Below are 17,585 nucleotides of genomic sequence, written 5' to 3' on the forward strand. Positions count from 1 at the left end.
ATTCCCCTCACGACATCATCATCACATCACACCTCGCAAACACCAACAATCACCAAGAGAATCACGGATCACCAGTCCCGCCCCGCTGATCATCCATCTATTGACCGCTTTCGACCACTTCTTCGCCAGTCAACCCTGACACATTCCTGTGGTCACGACATCTTGCTTCCCCCATTTTATCCGGTCTGCCTCGTCCTGCTTGTCCAGCTGCACATGCACGGCCGGCCCGGCCCGAGACTCGACTCTCGATAGGCCGCAGCCATGGATCCAGCTATCCAGCGTGCGCTGAATGACAAGCTGTATGACAAGCGCAAGGTTGGCGCCCTCGAGTATGTGACCCCTTCGTTCATCTGCACTGTCTGCAGGGCACCTGGCTGTCCTTCACTCACCCCTGACTCGGTCTGACACCTGCCTCCACAGACTAGAACGCGTCATCCGAGATCTGGTTGCAGCCAAGGACTACGCAAAGGTCGAAACCATCCTCGACCAGCTCTGCAACGACTTCGCCTATGCAGTCCATCAGCCCCATGCACGAAACGGAGGCTTGATAGGCTTGGCTGCCGCTGCCATCGCCCTCGGCCCGGAACTGGCGAGGTATCTGGAGGTCATTGTCCCGCCCGTCCTCGCCTGCTTTACCGACCAAGATGCCCGTGTTCGATACTATGCATGCGAGGCTATGTACAACATCGCCAAGGTGGCCAAGGGCGAGATCCTGGTCTACTTCAACCATATCTTTGATGCTCTCTGCAAGGTAGGCCATCCAAGATACACCTCCGTCATTGATGAATCGACATGCTTATACGACATTTAGCTCGGCGCCGACTCGGAGCTGTCCGTCAAGAACGGTGCCGAACTCCTTGATCGCCTGATCAAGGACATCGTCTCGGAATCCGCGGCCACCTATGTTTCCGTCTTGGAGCAGCCGCCAGCATACAACGAGGACGACAAGGACGGCCAGGATGATTCGGTGGAACTTCCAACCGCCTTCTCCCTCAAACGCTTCATCCCCCTACTCCGAGACCGCATCTACGCCATCAACCCCTTCACCCGGACCTTCCTGGTCGGATGGATCACCCTCCTCGACTCCATCCCGGACCTCGAACTTGTCACGTACCTGCCCGAGTTTCTGGGAGGCCTGCTGCGCTTTCTCAGCGACCCGAACCGGGACGTCCATGTTGCCACTCAGGGCTGCCTGGACAAGTTCCTCAACGAGATCAAGCGCATCGCACGGATCAAGAAGGGCATCGCCGAGAGCAAGAAGTCAAAAGAGGGAAAACGGAAGCGGGTCGACTCGATTGATAGTGGCAGCGTGCCGCCCCATCTCGAAGAGGGCGATGAGGTGGATTCAGAGACGGCGATGGACGACGATGAACTCGACAGCGAGGATGATTGGGTCCCGGGTCAGGATGTTCAGATCAACTACAGGGCCATTTTGGAGATCCTGACCGCCTACTTGGCCGGGGATCCTCCACACGATCCCAAAGGTGAGATACTTCCTGAGTTGCAGCGTCCATTTTCCAGTATTGACGTCAAGAAGAGGATGGCTTGCTCGAGTCGCTGCGCTGGATCGTCGAGTTCCTTGAAATATGTCCCGAGGAAGTTCTTCCTTTCGCGCCGAAAATCCTGACCCACCTCCTACCGGCCATGGCTAGCGGTCTCGAGTCGATCCGCCAGGCGGCAGGGAGGGTAAATACGGCCCTCATGGACTACGTCGTGTCCCTGTCGGACGAGGGGTCAGACGCGCCCATGCTCCCGCCCTCTCGGACGCCTACGTTCCCCTCACAACCCGGCGAACGGCAGGACGGTACATCAAGTGCTCGCGCCTCCATCTCCGGTCCTCGGGAGGAAGGCCGCAGTCCCACGCCCCAGGCAAGGGGTGTGGCCCGAACTCCAACCCCCAATCTCCTCCCACCCCAAGCCCAGCCCCAGCCTGACCTTGACTACGCCGCGGCCGTGAACTCGCTCACCCTGCTGTTCCTGAACGACCACGAAGCCACCCGCGTCGCCGCCCTGACCTGGCTGATCATGCTCCACCGCAAGGCGCCGAAGAGGGTCCTCGCCTTTAACGACGGGACGTTCCCGGCCCTGCTCAAGACGCTGTCTGACCCGTCCGAGGCGGTGGTAACCAAGGATCTGCAGCTGCTGTCGCAGATTTCCAAGAATAGCGAGGATGATTACTTTTCCAATTTTATGGTGAACTTGCTGCAGCTGTTTTCGACCGACAGGAAGTTGCTCGAGACGAGGGGGAACTTGATCATCCGCCAGCTGTGCACGAGTTTGAGTCCGGAACGCATCTACCGGACCTTGGCGGATTGTATCGAGAAGGAGGAGGATGTGGAGTTTGCGAGCATCATGGTGCAGAATCTCAACAACAACTTGATCACGGCGCCAGAATTGGCGGAGCTGAGGAAACGGCTGAGGAATTTGGAGACTAAGGTGGGTGGTGTCGGCTCCCAAGGAGAGGAGTTGCTGACTGACTCTGGTCTAGGAGGGGCAGACGTTCTTTGTGGCCCTGTTTCGGTCGTGGTGCTACAACGCGGTGGCTACGTTCTCCCTGTGCCTTCTGGCGCAAGCCTACGAGCAGGCTTACAATCTGCTGCAGATATTGTTCGTATTTCCCGTCCGTTTGTGGAGTCGATTGTATTGCTGACAAGAGTACGTCGTGTCGTCTAGTGCCGAGTTGGAAATGACGGTCAACATTCTGATCCAGATCGATAAGCTCGTGCAGCTCCTCGAGTCGCCCGTGTTTACCTGTAGGAGGATATTGGTTCTAGTCGTCGCATTGAGATTGCGATGCTGACTGAAGATGTGTGTCTAGACTTGAGACTTCAGCTTCTCGAACCCGAGCGATACCCGCACTTGTACAAGTGCCTTTACGGACTGCTGATGCTCCTCCCCCAATCCTCGGCCTTTGCCGCGCTCAAGAATCGGCTGAACAGCATCAGCTCGATTGGGTATTTGCATATTTCGCCGAGGCCGTGAGTCTTTTTCCGTCACTTCTCTTTTTTCTGATCCATGCTGACTTGGCATCACAAAAGCAACGCGTCCACCCCCAGCGCCTCCTCCTTCGACCGTCCCACCCGCCTTAAAGGCCGCGAAGAGGGCATCATCCGGTGGGGGGAACTCTTTGAGAAGTTCCGCTCCGTCCAAGAGCGGGCGCGTCGTCTCCAACGCCATGGCGGCGGAGGAGGGGCGGGCGATCTGGACGACGTGCCGGCCTTGAACCGGCTGGGCGACGGCGCGGATCATCTTCGGGGCGGACACCACGCGCTCGAAGGGCCGGGAGGCGGTCCGGGGATGGGTTCTTCTCCTGCCCACGGCAGAGGGACCAGGGGCCCGGTGCCGGTGGCCAAGGACGCGCCGCCGCCGCTGCCGCCGAAGCCGGGAACCGGAGGAGGGGATCAGAGCCCCGTGGCGACGGTTAGCAAGCCGAGGAGTGGGTTGGGGAGACAGTTTGGACGATTGGGAGGGGCGGTGGCGGGGAGAGGCAAGCGGTCGTGATTTCTTTTTCATTGTTGCTGCTGCAGGTTTTGGTTTTGTTGAGTTGTGGTTTTGGTGTTTACACATTGCATTGCACTTCATTGCATTGCGTTTTGCTGGAGTACCTTTACCTACCCGAATAATGCGATATCCCCAGCGTGGATGGTGTTTGATTTTGGCTCCATCTGAGCGGTTGCTGCTGCTTACCTGCCTACCTGGCATTAGACCCTGGGCTTGACTTTTTTGACCTCGTCGTTGCTGTTTTGCTGGTAATCGTTGTCATTGCCAACATCACATTGGACCTGATCCAAGTCCAGGTTCGCAGCAGCCACTATCCTATTCACCATCCCCCTTCATCAACCATACAACCAACCCCCATCCATTTACAGAGAACAGACATACCCACCCATCTAGTCCATCCCCGCACAGCCCGGAAGTCGCGTGTTTAAGTACCTGCATATCAATAAAAAACAGCTTTCTAACCTCCCCACTCTACATCCACCACGCAGATCCATCCCGCTCCCCCTCCGCCTCCTCGCCAACATCAACACCCAGGCCATCCTCTCAGTCTCCAACACCATCACCACTATCGTTCTCGTTGTCGGCGAGATCGAGATCGTACCTCCTCCCGCCGTATTATCGAACACCGCACTTACCCTCCGGCCAACGACATCAACATCATCATCGACCTGGACCGATCTACCACAGGCAACGGAACCAGAGAAGGATTGGCGCGGTGCTGTTTGATATGGATAATGACGATGTCCTGCCTTCGTCGTCGGGCATGTCGGGGAGTGAGACGGAACGGCCTCGGCCGGGACAGGGGACTTGATGTGAGGTTATATGTAATTAGTGATGGGATCTGAGTGTGGGTTGATGGCTGGGGCGGGGGTGCTGGACGGAGGTTGGTTGGTTACTGGGTATGGATGGGGAAAACACCGAGGATGGATGGAGTGGGATGGGATGGGGCGGTGGGAGATGTATTGTATGTACATAGCTGAGCTTAATAGGGGTTGAGTGGGCTGTTGGTATCGTATAGTGGTTGGGTGGTTCATCCCGTCCGGGTTGCAGAGGGGAATACTAGTATCGTCCATGTTGCGAGGTGGGTGATGGATGGTGAATCGGAGGATGTTCAGTCAGCAACCTACCTCGGTCTATTGCTACAAAGAGCGAAATAGTTCCGAAGTATACGGGAGGCCATGAGCATGGTACAGTACATTGCTGCCGTAAACGCTATGGATCCGTTTTGCTACCATGCTGTTTATAAAACTCCTCCTGTTCCAGAGTTCTATCTCTGAGCTAAATACCTACCCAAGACTCTAAGATACCAACTCCTAGCTAACATAAACCCAGAGGCCACCGTCTCACTGCCGCCATATCATCCATAAACCAGCCCAGCTTGCGCATACCTCCTACATCCTGTCCTCACCAAACCCATACACAACCACCTCCTTACCCGAACTTCACTCAGCAATTTCAAACCAGATACGAACCCCTCCTCACCTCCTCCCCCCTTTCCTCCCCCTCTGCATCCCTCCCCCCGCCTCCACCAACCCCTCCCACACCCCGTCCCGTCTGCCCCTCAACCCTTCCAACTCCCTCCTCACGCCCTCCACGCTCCGCCGCGCGGCATCCACGTCCGGCGGCAGGCCGGCAAACTCGCGGATGTCGGCGTCGAGCTTGCGCTTTTGCGCGAGCAGGGCGAGGTACTCCTCCTCGAGGGCGCGGACTTGTTGGATGGTTGGCGAGGGACCGGCCGTGGGTGGAATAAAGGGTTGCTTGGTGGGGCTGGTGCTGGTGCTGGTGGTTCGAGAGTGGTAGTAGGGTTTGGTTGGGCTGGTGCTTCCCGTGCGCGTCGGGGAGGAGGTGGTGGATGTGGAGGTGACGAAGGAGCGGGCGAGGGATGCCGCGCGGTCGCGAAGCTCGGGGAGGCGGGCGGTGAGGGATTTGATTTGTTTTTGGAGGGAGAGGTTTTGGAGGGGGAGGTCGGTTGGGGGGTGGAAGCCTGTTGGTGTTTTTGTTCCTGCGCCGGTTGTGGCTCTTGGGGTTTGTTTGTGAGGGGTTTGCTTGAGAGGGGTTGCCGGGGGGTTGTGGTGGTGGTCGGAGTCGTTGTCTGAGTCGCTGTCGTGGTGGGCAGATGGGGATGGAGGGCGGAGCTCTGCTGCTAGGCGCGCGGTGGCGGCCGCTTCGCGCTCGATGTAGGCGGCTAATGCCTCCACGCGGAGGATGGATTGTTCGAGCGCGAGGGATTGGGCGGAGAGGGAGACGAGCTCAGCGCCCAGGGAGCTGGCGGTCGGGAGGGGTTGACCCATTTGTAGGGAGAGAGAGGCTAGCGCGGTGAGTGCGATTTGGCCTTCTCTTGGGAGAGCTTCTTCCAGGGCGGTGAGGATGGAGTCCCGCGCTGAAGCGAGGATGTCCTCCTCCTCCTTTTCCTTCGGCTCCTTTTCGTCGTCGGCCGGGTTGGCGCTTACGGCCGAGCTCCGGCGGCGGGCTCGGTTCAGGTCCTGGTCGTAGTCATGGTCGTCTTCTTGGCCGTGTTGCTCACGGGCCCGAAGTTGATCGAGGGTCTGGGATTCAAGACGGGCGAGGAGGGCGCGCTCCTCATCGGCTGCTTCGTTGACTGAGGCCAGAGCCAGAAGGGCGCGCAGGGTGTCCGGGTTGCGTTCGAATGGAGGCGGATTGCCGCGGAACTTGCGTTGAAGCCAGGCGTCGATGTAGGACCAGTCTTTGGCGGCCGAGGCGGCAGCTCGGGCGACCGAGGGGGAGAAGATGGCGGCGTTTGGGGGGAGGTGGGCCATGGTGGTTAAAGAGGAGGAGGGGTGTTTAGTGTGGCAACAGAGGGGATGAGAGGTTGAGATGTTGAGACGGTGAGTTGAGGAGGCTAGTCAGGTTGAAACGGGTATGAGACCTGACCCAAGAGAACAGTCGTCCATTTAACAAGACATTCAAATCAGTTCAGAAAAATTGTCAATTGGTGTATCTCGAGTCGGCCTCCCTCAGCCATTGCTGCCATGTCTCTGGTTTGTGAAGGTGAAGTTGGAGAGGTGTAAGTGAAGTGAAGGTACAGGCTGAAAGTGTTCCGCCTCTTCCCCTTCTGGAAATCGTCGTTCAAAGTGGATCCTGCAGAATGCCCCACCACGGCTGCCCCACATCACCCCACGCGGCCCGCTGATTGGCACACCATCCAAAAGTAAACAAAAGGAAAGGACAAGGGTCAGCGACGCCGTCAACCGTTTCCCGTGTCCAAGACGCGTCCACCGCGATTTTCAATTTCCGCATTCTACAACTTACATCACCATCACCGCCTTCACCCCGCCGTGTCACCACCACCCATGATCCCACCACAATTTGCCAGATTATGACCGACACGACACATTGTTGAAATACAATCCGTTTCCTGTTTTGTGTATTCTTTGTTCACCTGTTAACCCCATCCCGGGGCCACGCCAGACGCCATGGTCGCTCCCGGCATTGACGGTCTCGACACGCCTCGGACCAACATCGGCGACGCGACTTTTCTGAGCCGAAAACCCGACTTCGACATTTCCCAGGAACTCTCTTTCCACTCCCCCTCCAAAGACGCAAACCTCCTCCAACAAATGCGCAATGGCAACCGTCCAACCCTCAAGACACCCCGCGGCAGTCGCGCCCCATTCAACGACCGTCGGAATCTCCCCGTCGGCCTGGGCGGGCCCGAATTTACCCCTCTCCTCAAGTCCGCCACCGTAAACAGCGCCCGGAGATATGGACCCGGTAAGGAAAACGGCCGCGACACCCCGGGCTTCCTCTCCAAAATCGACGAATCCATGACTCCCATGCCCGCCGGAGAGACCAGCATGTACGGCGCCTCCCGAAACACCTCGTCGTTTCTTGACAACACGCCCCTGCCCGAGGTGGACAGCAGTAGCGCCGCGTCCACCCCGTTGATCATGAAGAGGCGAGGAGCCAAGGGTCCCCTCGACGACGGCAACCAGCTGTCGCTCCGCGAGCAGGAGAACTTGATTGACAAGATCGAGAAGGAGAACTTTGGTCTCAAGCTCAAGATCCATTTTCTCGAGGACGCCCTGGCCAAGGCCGGTCCGGGCTTCAGCGAGGCCGCGCTCAAGGAGAACACCGAGTTGAAGGTGGACAAGGTGACCATGCAGCGGGAACTGCAGCGTTACAAGAAGCACCTCACCTCGGCCGAAAAAGATCTCGAAAGCTACCGCCAGCAGATCCTTGAGCTTCAAGAAAAGGCCAAGCGCCGGTATGCCGAGGAGAACCAGCAATCCGAGGTCGAGCGCCTACGCCAGGAGTTGCGAGAGAAGGATGCCGAGATTGAGGACCTACGCCGCGAACTCGACAGCCAGGACGCCGACCGCGACAAGATCGAAAAGCTGCAGGACGAGATTGGCGATCTTGAGGCCGACCTCCGGAGGAAAGACGACCTCATCACGCAGCACGAGGACGAAATCGAGGAGCTCAAGGAACGCATCGACGAAGCCGAAGAGGAGCTCGAGGAGGCCAAGCGCCGCGCGACGGAGCTGGAAGAAAAAGCCCAGGATAGCGACCGGTTACAAGAAGCCAAGGAGACCATCGAGAACCTCGAGGCCAACGTGCGTCGGTTCGAACAGCAGATCGAGGACATGAAGGAGAAGCTGCAGGACGCGATATCCCAGAAGGACCGCGCCGAGGCGGATCTCGAGGAGCTGCAGGAGGAGATGGCCAACAAGTCGGTCGTCACCAAGGGCCTGTCGCGTCAGGTCGAGGAGAAGGTGGCCCGTCTGCAAGCCGAGGTGGATCGCGCTCGCCAGGAATGCGCTGCCCTGGAGGAGGAGCGGGAGGCGCAGCAAAAGGAGATCAACGACATGCGGGCCAAGTTGAAAGAGGCCCGCGAAGAGCGCGATGCTGCCGAGCGCCTGCGTCTGTCGCTGGAGGCCAAGCTCGACGGCGAGCAGGGATCGTGGCGGAGAGAGATGGAGGATATGCGGAGGCAGCTCAAGGAGGCCCGGCAGGAGCGCGACTCGGCCGAGCATATCCGCATGACCCTGGAATCCAAGCTGGAGCAGGCGCAGGCAGACCTCAACCTGCGCACCGACGAGAAAGCCCTGCTCCAGACCCGCCACGACGCCCTCACGAACGAGTCGATATCTCTGCAGCGGGAGGTGTCGAACCTGAAAAAGACGGTGGCCGAGCTGGAGGAGAGCCTGGAGCAAGAACGCGAGAACGCCATGAACATCGAGCGCGACATCCGCAACCAGTTCCGCGACGAAATCGAGCGGCTCAAGGACGAAATCTCGGATCTTCAAGCCGAATGCCGCGAGAAGGACAACCTCTACGACAATGACAGCGAGAAGTGGGAGGCCGAGCGGCACAATCTGGAAGCCGAGCGCGATCGCGCCGAGGAGCGCGCCGCCGGCCTGCAGCGCACCATCGAGAAACTGCGCAGCGCCGAGGGCGCCTTGTCCAACAAGGAGGCCAAGCTGCAAGAGGCACTCGAGAGCGAGGCGGCCCGGCACAAGAAGGAGGAGGAAATTCTCCGGGGACAGGTAGAGCGGCTCCAACGGGACCTGAGCTCGAGGCAGTCCATGCTGGAGGACCTCCGCAACGAGCTGTCCGCCGTCAAGGATGAGTTGCGGCAGAGCCAGCTCGAGTGCGATGCGCAGAGGGAGAAGGTGGAGGCGCTGGAGGACGAGGTCGAGATCCTGCAAGCCACCATGGACGAGGAGTCGGCGAAGGCTCGGCAGGAGCTTGACCGCGCGCATCAGGAGTGTGATGAGCTGAAGAAACAGGTGGCTTCGCTCAAGGTGACGGCTGAGACCGCGGCGCGGGCGTCACCGGTCCGGAACGAGTCCGCCCGGTTGAGGTCGCAGCTTTCTGAGGCGAATGACAGGATCGCCAAGCTGACCGAGGAAAAACGGACTCTTCAGGACCGGTCCGCCAAGCTTGATTCCGAGCTCCGGTCTGTCCGCGCGGCTCTGGAGGAGACCAAGGCGGAGCGCAACGAGCTCGAGGCGGAAGTTGCCCGGCTCACCGAGCAGGGGGAGGACCCGTTCAGGGTCGACCAGGAGCGGATCGACCTGCGGGTGACCAAGACCAAGTTGGAGGCCGAACTGCGACGGCTCAGGGAGGAGAACAGGTCGTTGGCCGAGAGGCGGCGGGAGGTGGAGGAGTCGCTCGAGAGGGAGATCGAAAAGGCCGCTGCCGAAGAGGACCGCTTGAACGACGAGATCCGCGACCTCCAGGCCAAGCTGCGGCAGTCTTCCGACAGCCAGGAATCGGCGGCGCTCCGGCGGACCATCCGCGAGCTGGAGCGGCGTATCGAGGACTACGAAACAAAACTGGCCGCTGCGCAGGGAGGCGATGGCAACAGCGAGCTTTCGTTCCTTCACCGCGAACTGTCGGCCGCGCGCAAGAAGGAGCTCGAACAGCTCCAGCACGAGCAGCAGCAAAAGGAAACCATCAAGGCCCTCAGGCGGCAGATCAACGACCTCGAGCGGCAGGCTCACGAGGCGGCCGTCAAGCAGTTGACCGCTTCGCCATCCTCCCCGGGCTCGGCCCAGAAGGCCGAAGTTTCTGAACTCCGCCACCAGCTCTCCACCGCCAACCAATCCCTCCACGACCTCAAGCAAGCCCTCCGCGAAGCCGAACGCAAAGCCTCCGCCTCCGCCCGCGAGCTGGAGAAGCGTCTACAGGAATTTGACGACGAGAAGCTCGTCCTCGAGCAAGCGCTCGAAGACGCGCAAACCGCCGCCGAAGAATCCGCCGCCCAGCACGAGGAGACCCTGAAAAAATACAAGGCCAAGCTCGACAAGTACAAGCGCGAGCGCGACGAGCTCGCCGCGGCTCTGCGGAACCAGCAAAACGACAGCCTCAACACGACCAACAACAGCGACATGTCCGTCGAGGAGCGGCGGGATCTGCAGCGGATGCTCCGCGAAAGCCAGATCGCCGCGGATCGGCTCGACCGCGAGCTGCGCGAGCACCGCGAGGCGCTCGAGGAGCTGGTCGACGTCGAGACGTCGCTGCGCAAGAAGCTCGAGCGCGCGCGCAGCGAGCGGGCCGCGTACCGCGCCAGTGCAGAGAAGTTGCAGAAGGATGTGAACAAGCTCAAGGCGGAGCGGGATCGCGCGGTTGCGGAGGCGAAAGCGGCAGCCGCGGAGCAGGAGCGCATGCATCAGCGTGCTGCTGCTCTGACTACTACGGGGAGAGGAGGAAAGTATGCCGGGGTGGATACGGACGCGATCATTCGCGCTGCGGAGGCGGCGGAGAAGAGGCACGAGAAGGAGATTCGCGGGATGGTGATGCAGTTGGAGTGGTTGAAGGCGTGCTGGGATCGCGAGGCCAAGTTGAGGAGCGACGCGGCGTATGCGAAGCAGTATTTGATGATGCAGGTGGCGGTGAGGGATGCTTGGTATGTTGTTTTTTCTCTTCTTCCCAGTTTGGATTGTTTGGTTGGGTGACAAGTTACTGACTTGAACTGTCTACAGCAACAAAGCCGACCTGGCAATCATCAACCGCATCCGCGCCCAACTCAACCCTGCCCTCCGCCGCTCTTCATCGTCGCCATCATTCCCTGGTACCGGCGGGCGCGACCACTTGCCCATCATCACCAAGACCCCGCTCCTCCCCGCCAACCAACCCAAACATGGTGGCTCGCCCAAACCCCAACCCCAAACTCAGCAACAAAAGAAGACGCCCCCGCTCTCGCCGAAGAAGAGATGGCGTCTGGCGTTGATCGCGGTCCGGGGGATCGTGCGAATGCAGATTGGCGCGCGTGACTGGGCAAGGCACGATAAGATTCGCAGGAGGTTGGCGGAGTGCTTTGATGGGATGCAGAGGGAGGAGAGGATACGGGTCATGAGGGATCAGTGGAGGGCGGAGGTGGAGAGGAAGAGGAGGGGGGATGGGGGAAGGGGGTTGATGCTTGGGGATGCGGTATAAGTAAGGTTGTTCTATATAAGGGACTGGCGGGATGATTGGGGTTGGGAGTTGTTGGGTTTGAAGGTTCTTCTCTTTCTCTCATCGTGATGATGGAGGCGGGGTTGATCGTGGGACATGGAATTTCGGGTTGGGTGGGTTGATGCGGTTCAGGGCTCGGGATATGGCTGGGTCATGGGAGGTTCAACATGGAATCGGGTGTTTGTTTCTGCGGTTGGTTGTTGGCTTTGTTCGGGGGAACTTACTTGGACGATTGGGGTTTGGGCTTGCTGGAGTTTTGATGGGGTATGGTGTGGATGGATGGATAGGTAGTAGTATTCATTATATGGTTGTTTTGTGTGTTTGGTGTCCCAAGTTTACATTGTCTGAAGGCTCAAAATGACCCAGACCAGCTCGCTTGTACGGTTCACAAATACCACAGACCTGTGGACCCCCAGGACGATCACCTAAGAGGTGGTTTTTCCCAGAGGAAAATGCCTGGACGACGAGGGAAACCCTCATCGCTCCTCTGTGACTCAAGCATAGCCGGCAGCCTACGCGCTCCACCAAAAAGACCAAGAGCAGTATTGGTAGTCCGGGTGTATCCAGCCTCAATATCGAGGTTAAAGAACACCCGGTCAGCCACCGGGGTGTGCCTCAGAGATCTTCCAACGCCGCTCCGCCCTCCACTTCGGATCGACTCCGGGGCCCCGGCCAACGAAGCATCCATGCTGACGTGATCCCTCAAAGTCGATCTGGTAGAGCGAGCCGGGGGCAAAGCAGTGTGAGAATTAGAAGCTTGAGCATCAGGTGGAAGGGGAAGAAGACAGAATTAGGCTAATCTGGGACAAACGAACTCAGGATGACCGAAAAAAAATAAGAAAACAAATGTGATAAGAAATATATTAAACCCGAAGAAGCCCAAGAAGAGAATGTTAATCAAGCAAGATACAACGGACATTATAGGTTCTGTTGGGGAATTTAGAGTAGTAATAGCTTTTTAGATCGCAACTTGACTCAAGTATCCATTTGTTTTGTACTAACAGAGTCAAGTCCCTGGCCACTCCATGACATATTTTATCTGAAGTTGGTAAGAACTAGGAGGGAGGCGTTTCCATCTTTGATGTTGGAGGCTCACCAAGCCATCACATACACGCCTCGCGCCTCTACGTAATATAGGGCTGACAACCTACCTGCAGACAACACGCCTTGGTCCGCGCTGCTCAGAAGGCCATCCGTTCCTGGCGTCGTCCTGGCCAGCTCAACCACGCACCGCGCTAGGCTTAATAACCCGAGCCCGTTAGGGCTATTGGGTGATCCGGTCTGGAATGCCGTCAAGCGTTCACCGACCTGGGGAAAGAACGAAGTCGTGGATATCTTCTTCCCAGCCAAAGAGTCGGTTGACGCATGCCTACGTCAAACCAAAGTTACACTGTCCCCGGGCCTTGACAACGCCCTCCGGGGTCGGACGCCTCCAGGTCTCGAAGACACTTTGAGAGGGAACGGCAAAGACCTAGGTGTAGTCTGCCCACTCCCGAAGGCCATTGACCAGTTCAATGCAACTTGGAACATCTTGATGAAGGCCAAGATCCAACAAGACAAGTGGCGCGAGCTGGAAAACACATACAACAGCGACTCGAGCGACGCATAGGACAAGGACTCGAAAAACGAGGGCGCCGATGTCAAGCCCGCCGCCGCTTCCGCTGCCGCAACCGATCCTACGGATCCGGAGTATACAACCATCGGAAAAGGGGTCAAGCACATTGACCGCAAAAAGACTGCAGCCGACGTGGCCATCAACAGCCATGCCCGCTTACGCTATAGCCAAAACCCCCTTGGCGTTTCCTATTGCTATTTTCTCGGTTTACAATCCCAAAGAGCGTAAGTTTGCTGAAGGGTCATGAATGTAAGCTTAAATATCACAACTACGGCAGCTCAAGGAGGTCAGAGGAGAAGACCTGCTCCTCACCCACCAGCAATAGTGGTCAACATGAACGACGTACCCTAAGACGGTGAGACACCATTGCGTCATGAGCCGCATCTCAATTGCTAACAGAAGACATGTGACATGTCTACAATTCCATCGACAATCGCAATGCCCGGGCATACCGACGGACAGCATCGGCAGCCAAGGTCACATCAACACAGAAACACAACAATGACATCAACACAACAAACCCAGCCCCTCATCCAGCCCCGCTCACCCATCCGGCCGGGGTCCGGGGCTGTGGTCGGAACGTCGGCAGACAGAGCCCCACAAAGGACCCGTGACCCGATGGCGCAGCCCGCTCGCGCATCTCCGGGGCTAAACTCGTTTGGGTGTTCCGAAGGCTCGGTCTCGGGAGCGGATCTGCGATGGTGCAGAGCCCAGAGTTCGTGTGACCACCATCCATGTCATGTTTCGGTTGTCTTGCTTTGTCTTGCTTGGGTTGGGAGACGGGAGCTTTGTTTGGGTTTGTTTACCTCCTCGACTCAAGATTGAGTCTTGTTTGGTGTCGCGTAACAATCTACTCCTTCTCCCTGCTGGCTTTGTATGTTTGACTGACTCTGTACCTGACTTAGGCATGTCTCTGTACTAAGGCATGGTTTGCATTTGAGTCAGGAGTCGTACAGTAGTCTGCTCCATGATTTTAGTGAGTGGAGTGTGGCAAATAGCATCTAGGTGTTTTGTAGTCGACGGTTCGCGTCAAGTTTACGATCCAGCGCTGGACGCGTTCTCAACGGCCAGCAAACATCCGAGTCCAAGAGTAAGAACTCTGTATCAATCGACTCGACGGAATCAAACAATAAAAAGCACAAACGCGCGGCAACCTCGGTCAAGCAAAAAGGAAACGGACACATGGATCGGAATGATAGTATGTAGTTATCGTGAACAAAGGGTGGCCGCGTTTCGGGCCCGCGTCACGGATCCAAACAACACAAAGCCATTGTTTCGATCTTGTGGATTGTAGATTGACATGGGAGAAGCCGCGGTGACCCAGGCCGCTGGGCTCTGGACATCGACCTGGCGTCCTCCCACGCAGCTGCTGGTGCGCTCGATTGGCCCGTCGGCAAGCCTTGGAATGCAGCCAGCTCAGCTATGGCCAAGAGAGGTTGTCGTGGCGAGAACGGTGGCAGCTGAGCAACAACGCTAAGTGCCAAGTTGGAATCGTCAGTGGCTGCAAGAACAAAAGCCCAATCTCGTCAGAGTTTTCTGTTCTGAGGGATGGCAATTTTGCTCAAAGTTACAATGCATGAAGACGAGGACGAAAGGAAGTCGAGTTTGTTGTCTTGTTGGAGAATTGTGTTGCGTTGGTTGAGCTGAGCCGAGCTGATTTGTGTGAGAAGGAGGGTGCTTTTTGAATGTGCAGACTTGTTGTGCTCAGTTGTTGAACCTGGCCGTTCTCTCTCACCGAGGGATCCGCAGCGTGGTGCGCTGGATGGACCAATCAGAGCACGGTAAACGTGGCAACCCCACCTTCAAAGGAAGAGCCCCAGGCGGCCTTTGCAGCGTCGATCCCCGAAGTGCCACCCAGCTCCAAGCGACGGGAAGACGGGATCCCACTCAGAACCCAGATCTCAGGCCCCGCTCAGCTCGGCAATTTGAGAAGAACGGGTCTCAACCTGCACTGAAACTCTCGAGTTCCACACTTGTTGCCTTGCTCCCGTCCTAGGTCGGTCGGCGGCCGGTTCAAGCACCGCACGGGTGGGTTACCTCAGTCTGACGCGAACATCAGGAACTCGTTAAATCCATAATCCACTCATCAACCAACAGACGCCTACAGCTTGCAACAAAACTGCGGAATCCTCCTCACTTCGGGTTCCCCATCTCTGTCCACTCTTCATCAACACCACATCCCAGCAAGGCATCTACCTCCCTACCCCTGCGGCCCGTTTGTTGACCGCCTTCCGAAGGTCGCGTCAAGTGCTTTTTCTGCCGCGTCTTCCTCCCTGGGTCACCTTGAGGTTCTTGGGGTCCATCATTGTCGTCATCCTTGGCCCCTCTAGTAAACTTTCTGTCCATCAATCTTGGAGCCTCGGAGCCTCCTCCGGTCCTCATCTCCACTCTCGACGCCACCATCAACCATCGCTGGAACCCTGTTGCCAACTTCATCGCTAGCATCCGACCTCCCCGAGCCGCTGAAAGTATACTTGCCAGCGCATCGCCGAGTCACTATCTCAACCTCTTTCTCTCTCGCCGCCGCGTCCACCCCTCCTCCTCCGCTGCCACCGCATCCCGTCCCTCCTACACGTTCGATCGTCGAGTTCAACAGCCATGTCTGGATATTCTGGATATCCTGGTGCCGGTTACCAGGGCGGATACCCTCAGCAACCACCATACCCTCCGCAACAACCATATCCTCCACCACAACAGCAATATGCTCCGCCCCAACAGCCGCAATATGCCGGGAACTATGCAGCGCACGTCTCCTTCCCCGTGTTTTAAGTCTCACATCCAAGTCTAACAACCCTCTAGGCCACGGATCTACAACTTCGGCCAAGCCCCTCCCTCTCCCTATGGGTATCCGCAGCAGCAAGGTCCCGGCTCTGCTCCCTATGGCTATCAGGTCTGTCTGACTCTGGTGTTGTGTTCGTCCAATGAAACCCCTCATCCTAACTCTGGTCGTGCGCTCCCAGACGCCGCCACCGCCGACGCCCGCCCAGTCCTACCATCCGCCTCCGCAAGCCTCCCCTGCGAATAATGCCTACGGCCCACCAAGACGTAAGCTTGTGCCCTCCCCCCCAAAGCACCTTCATCAAATACTCACCATTTCCCATCCACAGCCGCGAACTCTCCAAATCGAAACGGCCCACCACTGCCACCCCAAACCGTCCAGCACTATGGCGCCGGCCACCAGTACTCTTTCATGTACTCTCAATGCACCGGGCGGAAAAAGGCCCTCCTGATTGGCATCAACTACTTCAACCAGCGAGGCCAGTTGCGCGGCTGCATCAACGACGTGCACAACATGGCTAGCTATCTCATCCAAGCCTACGGCTTCAAGCGGGAGGATATGGTCACGCTCACCGACGACCAGCAGTCACCAATGGCCCAGCCCACCAAGGCGAACATCATCAGAGCCATGCACTGGTTGGTCAGGGGTGCTCAGCCGAACGACAGTTTGTTCTTCCACTATTCAGGTGCGTTTTTTCCTCTCCAACAAACCAGCGTCAAGACTGACATTGCCCTCCAGGTCACGGCGGCCAAACCAAGGACCTCGACGGCGACGAACAAGACGGATACGACGAGGTCATCTACCCCGTCGATTTCCGGGTGCACGGACACATCACGGACGACGAGATGCATCGCATCATGGTGCGGCCCCTGGTTGCCGGCGTCCGGCTCACCGCCATCTTCGACTCGTGCCACTCGGGTACCGCCCTCGATCTGCCCTACATCTACTCGACCCAGGGCATTCTCAAGGAGCCCAACCTTGCCAAGGAAGCCGGCCAGGGCTTGCTGTCGGTCGTGTCGGCCTACAGCCGCGGCGACATTGGCGGCGTGGCGAGCAGCGTTATGGGCTTCTTCAAGAAGGCCACCACCCAGGAGGAGGCCTACAACAAGTCACTCGCCGTCAAGGCCAGCCCGGCGGACGTTATCATGTTTTCGGGCAGCAAGGACGATCAGACCTCGTGCGTTTCCCTGTCGAACCCCTTGCGACCCCCATACGGATGGGCTAACGTTTTGTTCTCTTTAGGGCCGACACAACTGTTGCGTCCCAAGCGACCGGCGCCATGTCCTGGGCGTTCATCACGGCGCTCAAGAAGAATCCCCAGCAGAGCTACGTCCAGCTGCTCAACAGCATCCGCGACGAGCTGCAGACGCGGTACAGCCAGAAGCCGCAGCTGTCGTGCAGTCATCCTCTAGGTGGGTTTTTCTTTTTCTTCGGGTCGTTGTGTTTGCTGGTTTGGCTTTCGTGGTTGATGCACTCCCCCCCTCAGCCGATGGAGGAGGCGGGGTTGGAGGGTTGATGCGTTTGTCTTTTTTGGGATTGATGTCTTTCTTTCCTCTTTTCTTCATCTTTGCTCTGCTCTGCCCTGCCGTTTGGTTTCGTTATTTTCTCATTTTAGGGGAAGATGGAGACTGATGTTTCTCTCGTGTAGATACAAATCTCCTGTTCATCTTGTGATGACCATGATGATGAGGAGGATGGTGCTGAGCGCGGTATGGCGCCGGCACGGGCGAGGACTACGGCCGTCGTGACGGTTACGATGAATTCATTTCG

The 17,585-nt window shown here is 57.8% G+C and overlaps 4 protein-coding genes across 4 annotated transcripts; 3 read left to right on the forward strand and 1 right to left on the reverse strand.

Moving 5' to 3' along the window:
* Positions 1 to 261: 261 nt before the first annotated feature.
* On the forward strand, positions 262 to 3,501 carry VTJ04DRAFT_10689 (uncharacterized protein; the record flags this gene model as incomplete). The annotated part of the gene is made up of 8 exons (XM_069358455.1): positions 262 to 329; positions 421 to 751; positions 812 to 1,484; positions 1,538 to 2,436; positions 2,489 to 2,607; positions 2,674 to 2,753; positions 2,819 to 2,978; positions 3,039 to 3,501. 8 exons carry the CDS (start codon positions 262 to 264, stop codon positions 3,499 to 3,501), a joined length of 2,793 nt encoding a protein of 930 aa, XP_069214018.1.
* Positions 3,502 to 4,979: 1,478 nt separating this feature from the next.
* VTJ04DRAFT_10690 (uncharacterized protein) lies at positions 4,980 to 6,278 on the reverse strand (the record flags this gene model as incomplete). Its single annotated transcript, XM_069358457.1, has 1 exon — positions 4,980 to 6,278. One exon carries the CDS (start codon positions 6,276 to 6,278, stop codon positions 4,980 to 4,982), a length of 1,299 nt encoding a protein of 432 aa, XP_069214019.1.
* Positions 6,279 to 6,935: 657 nt separating this feature from the next.
* VTJ04DRAFT_10691 (uncharacterized protein) lies at positions 6,936 to 11,403 on the forward strand (the record flags this gene model as incomplete). The annotated part of the gene is made up of 2 exons (XM_069358458.1): positions 6,936 to 10,873; positions 10,950 to 11,403. 2 exons carry the CDS (start codon positions 6,936 to 6,938, stop codon positions 11,401 to 11,403), a joined length of 4,392 nt encoding a protein of 1,463 aa, XP_069214020.1.
* A 4,231-nt stretch (positions 11,404 to 15,634) lies between these two features.
* On the forward strand, positions 15,635 to 17,489 carry VTJ04DRAFT_10692 (uncharacterized protein; the record flags this gene model as incomplete). The annotated part of the gene is made up of 7 exons (XM_069358459.1): positions 15,635 to 15,780; positions 15,836 to 15,926; positions 15,997 to 16,081; positions 16,144 to 16,500; positions 16,554 to 16,992; positions 17,058 to 17,227; positions 17,464 to 17,489. The coding sequence occupies 7 exons, from the start codon at positions 15,635 to 15,637 to the stop codon at positions 17,487 to 17,489; spliced, it is 1,314 nt and encodes a 437-aa protein (XP_069214021.1).
* Between the last annotated feature and the right edge of the window lie 96 nt (positions 17,490 to 17,585).

This window comes from Mycothermus thermophilus (genome assembly GCF_041956435.1).
Source record: "Mycothermus thermophilus strain CBS 625.91 unplaced genomic scaffold VTJ04scaffold_8, whole genome shotgun sequence".
Classification (NCBI taxonomy): Eukaryota; Fungi; Ascomycota; class Sordariomycetes; order Sordariales; family Chaetomiaceae; genus Mycothermus; species Mycothermus thermophilus.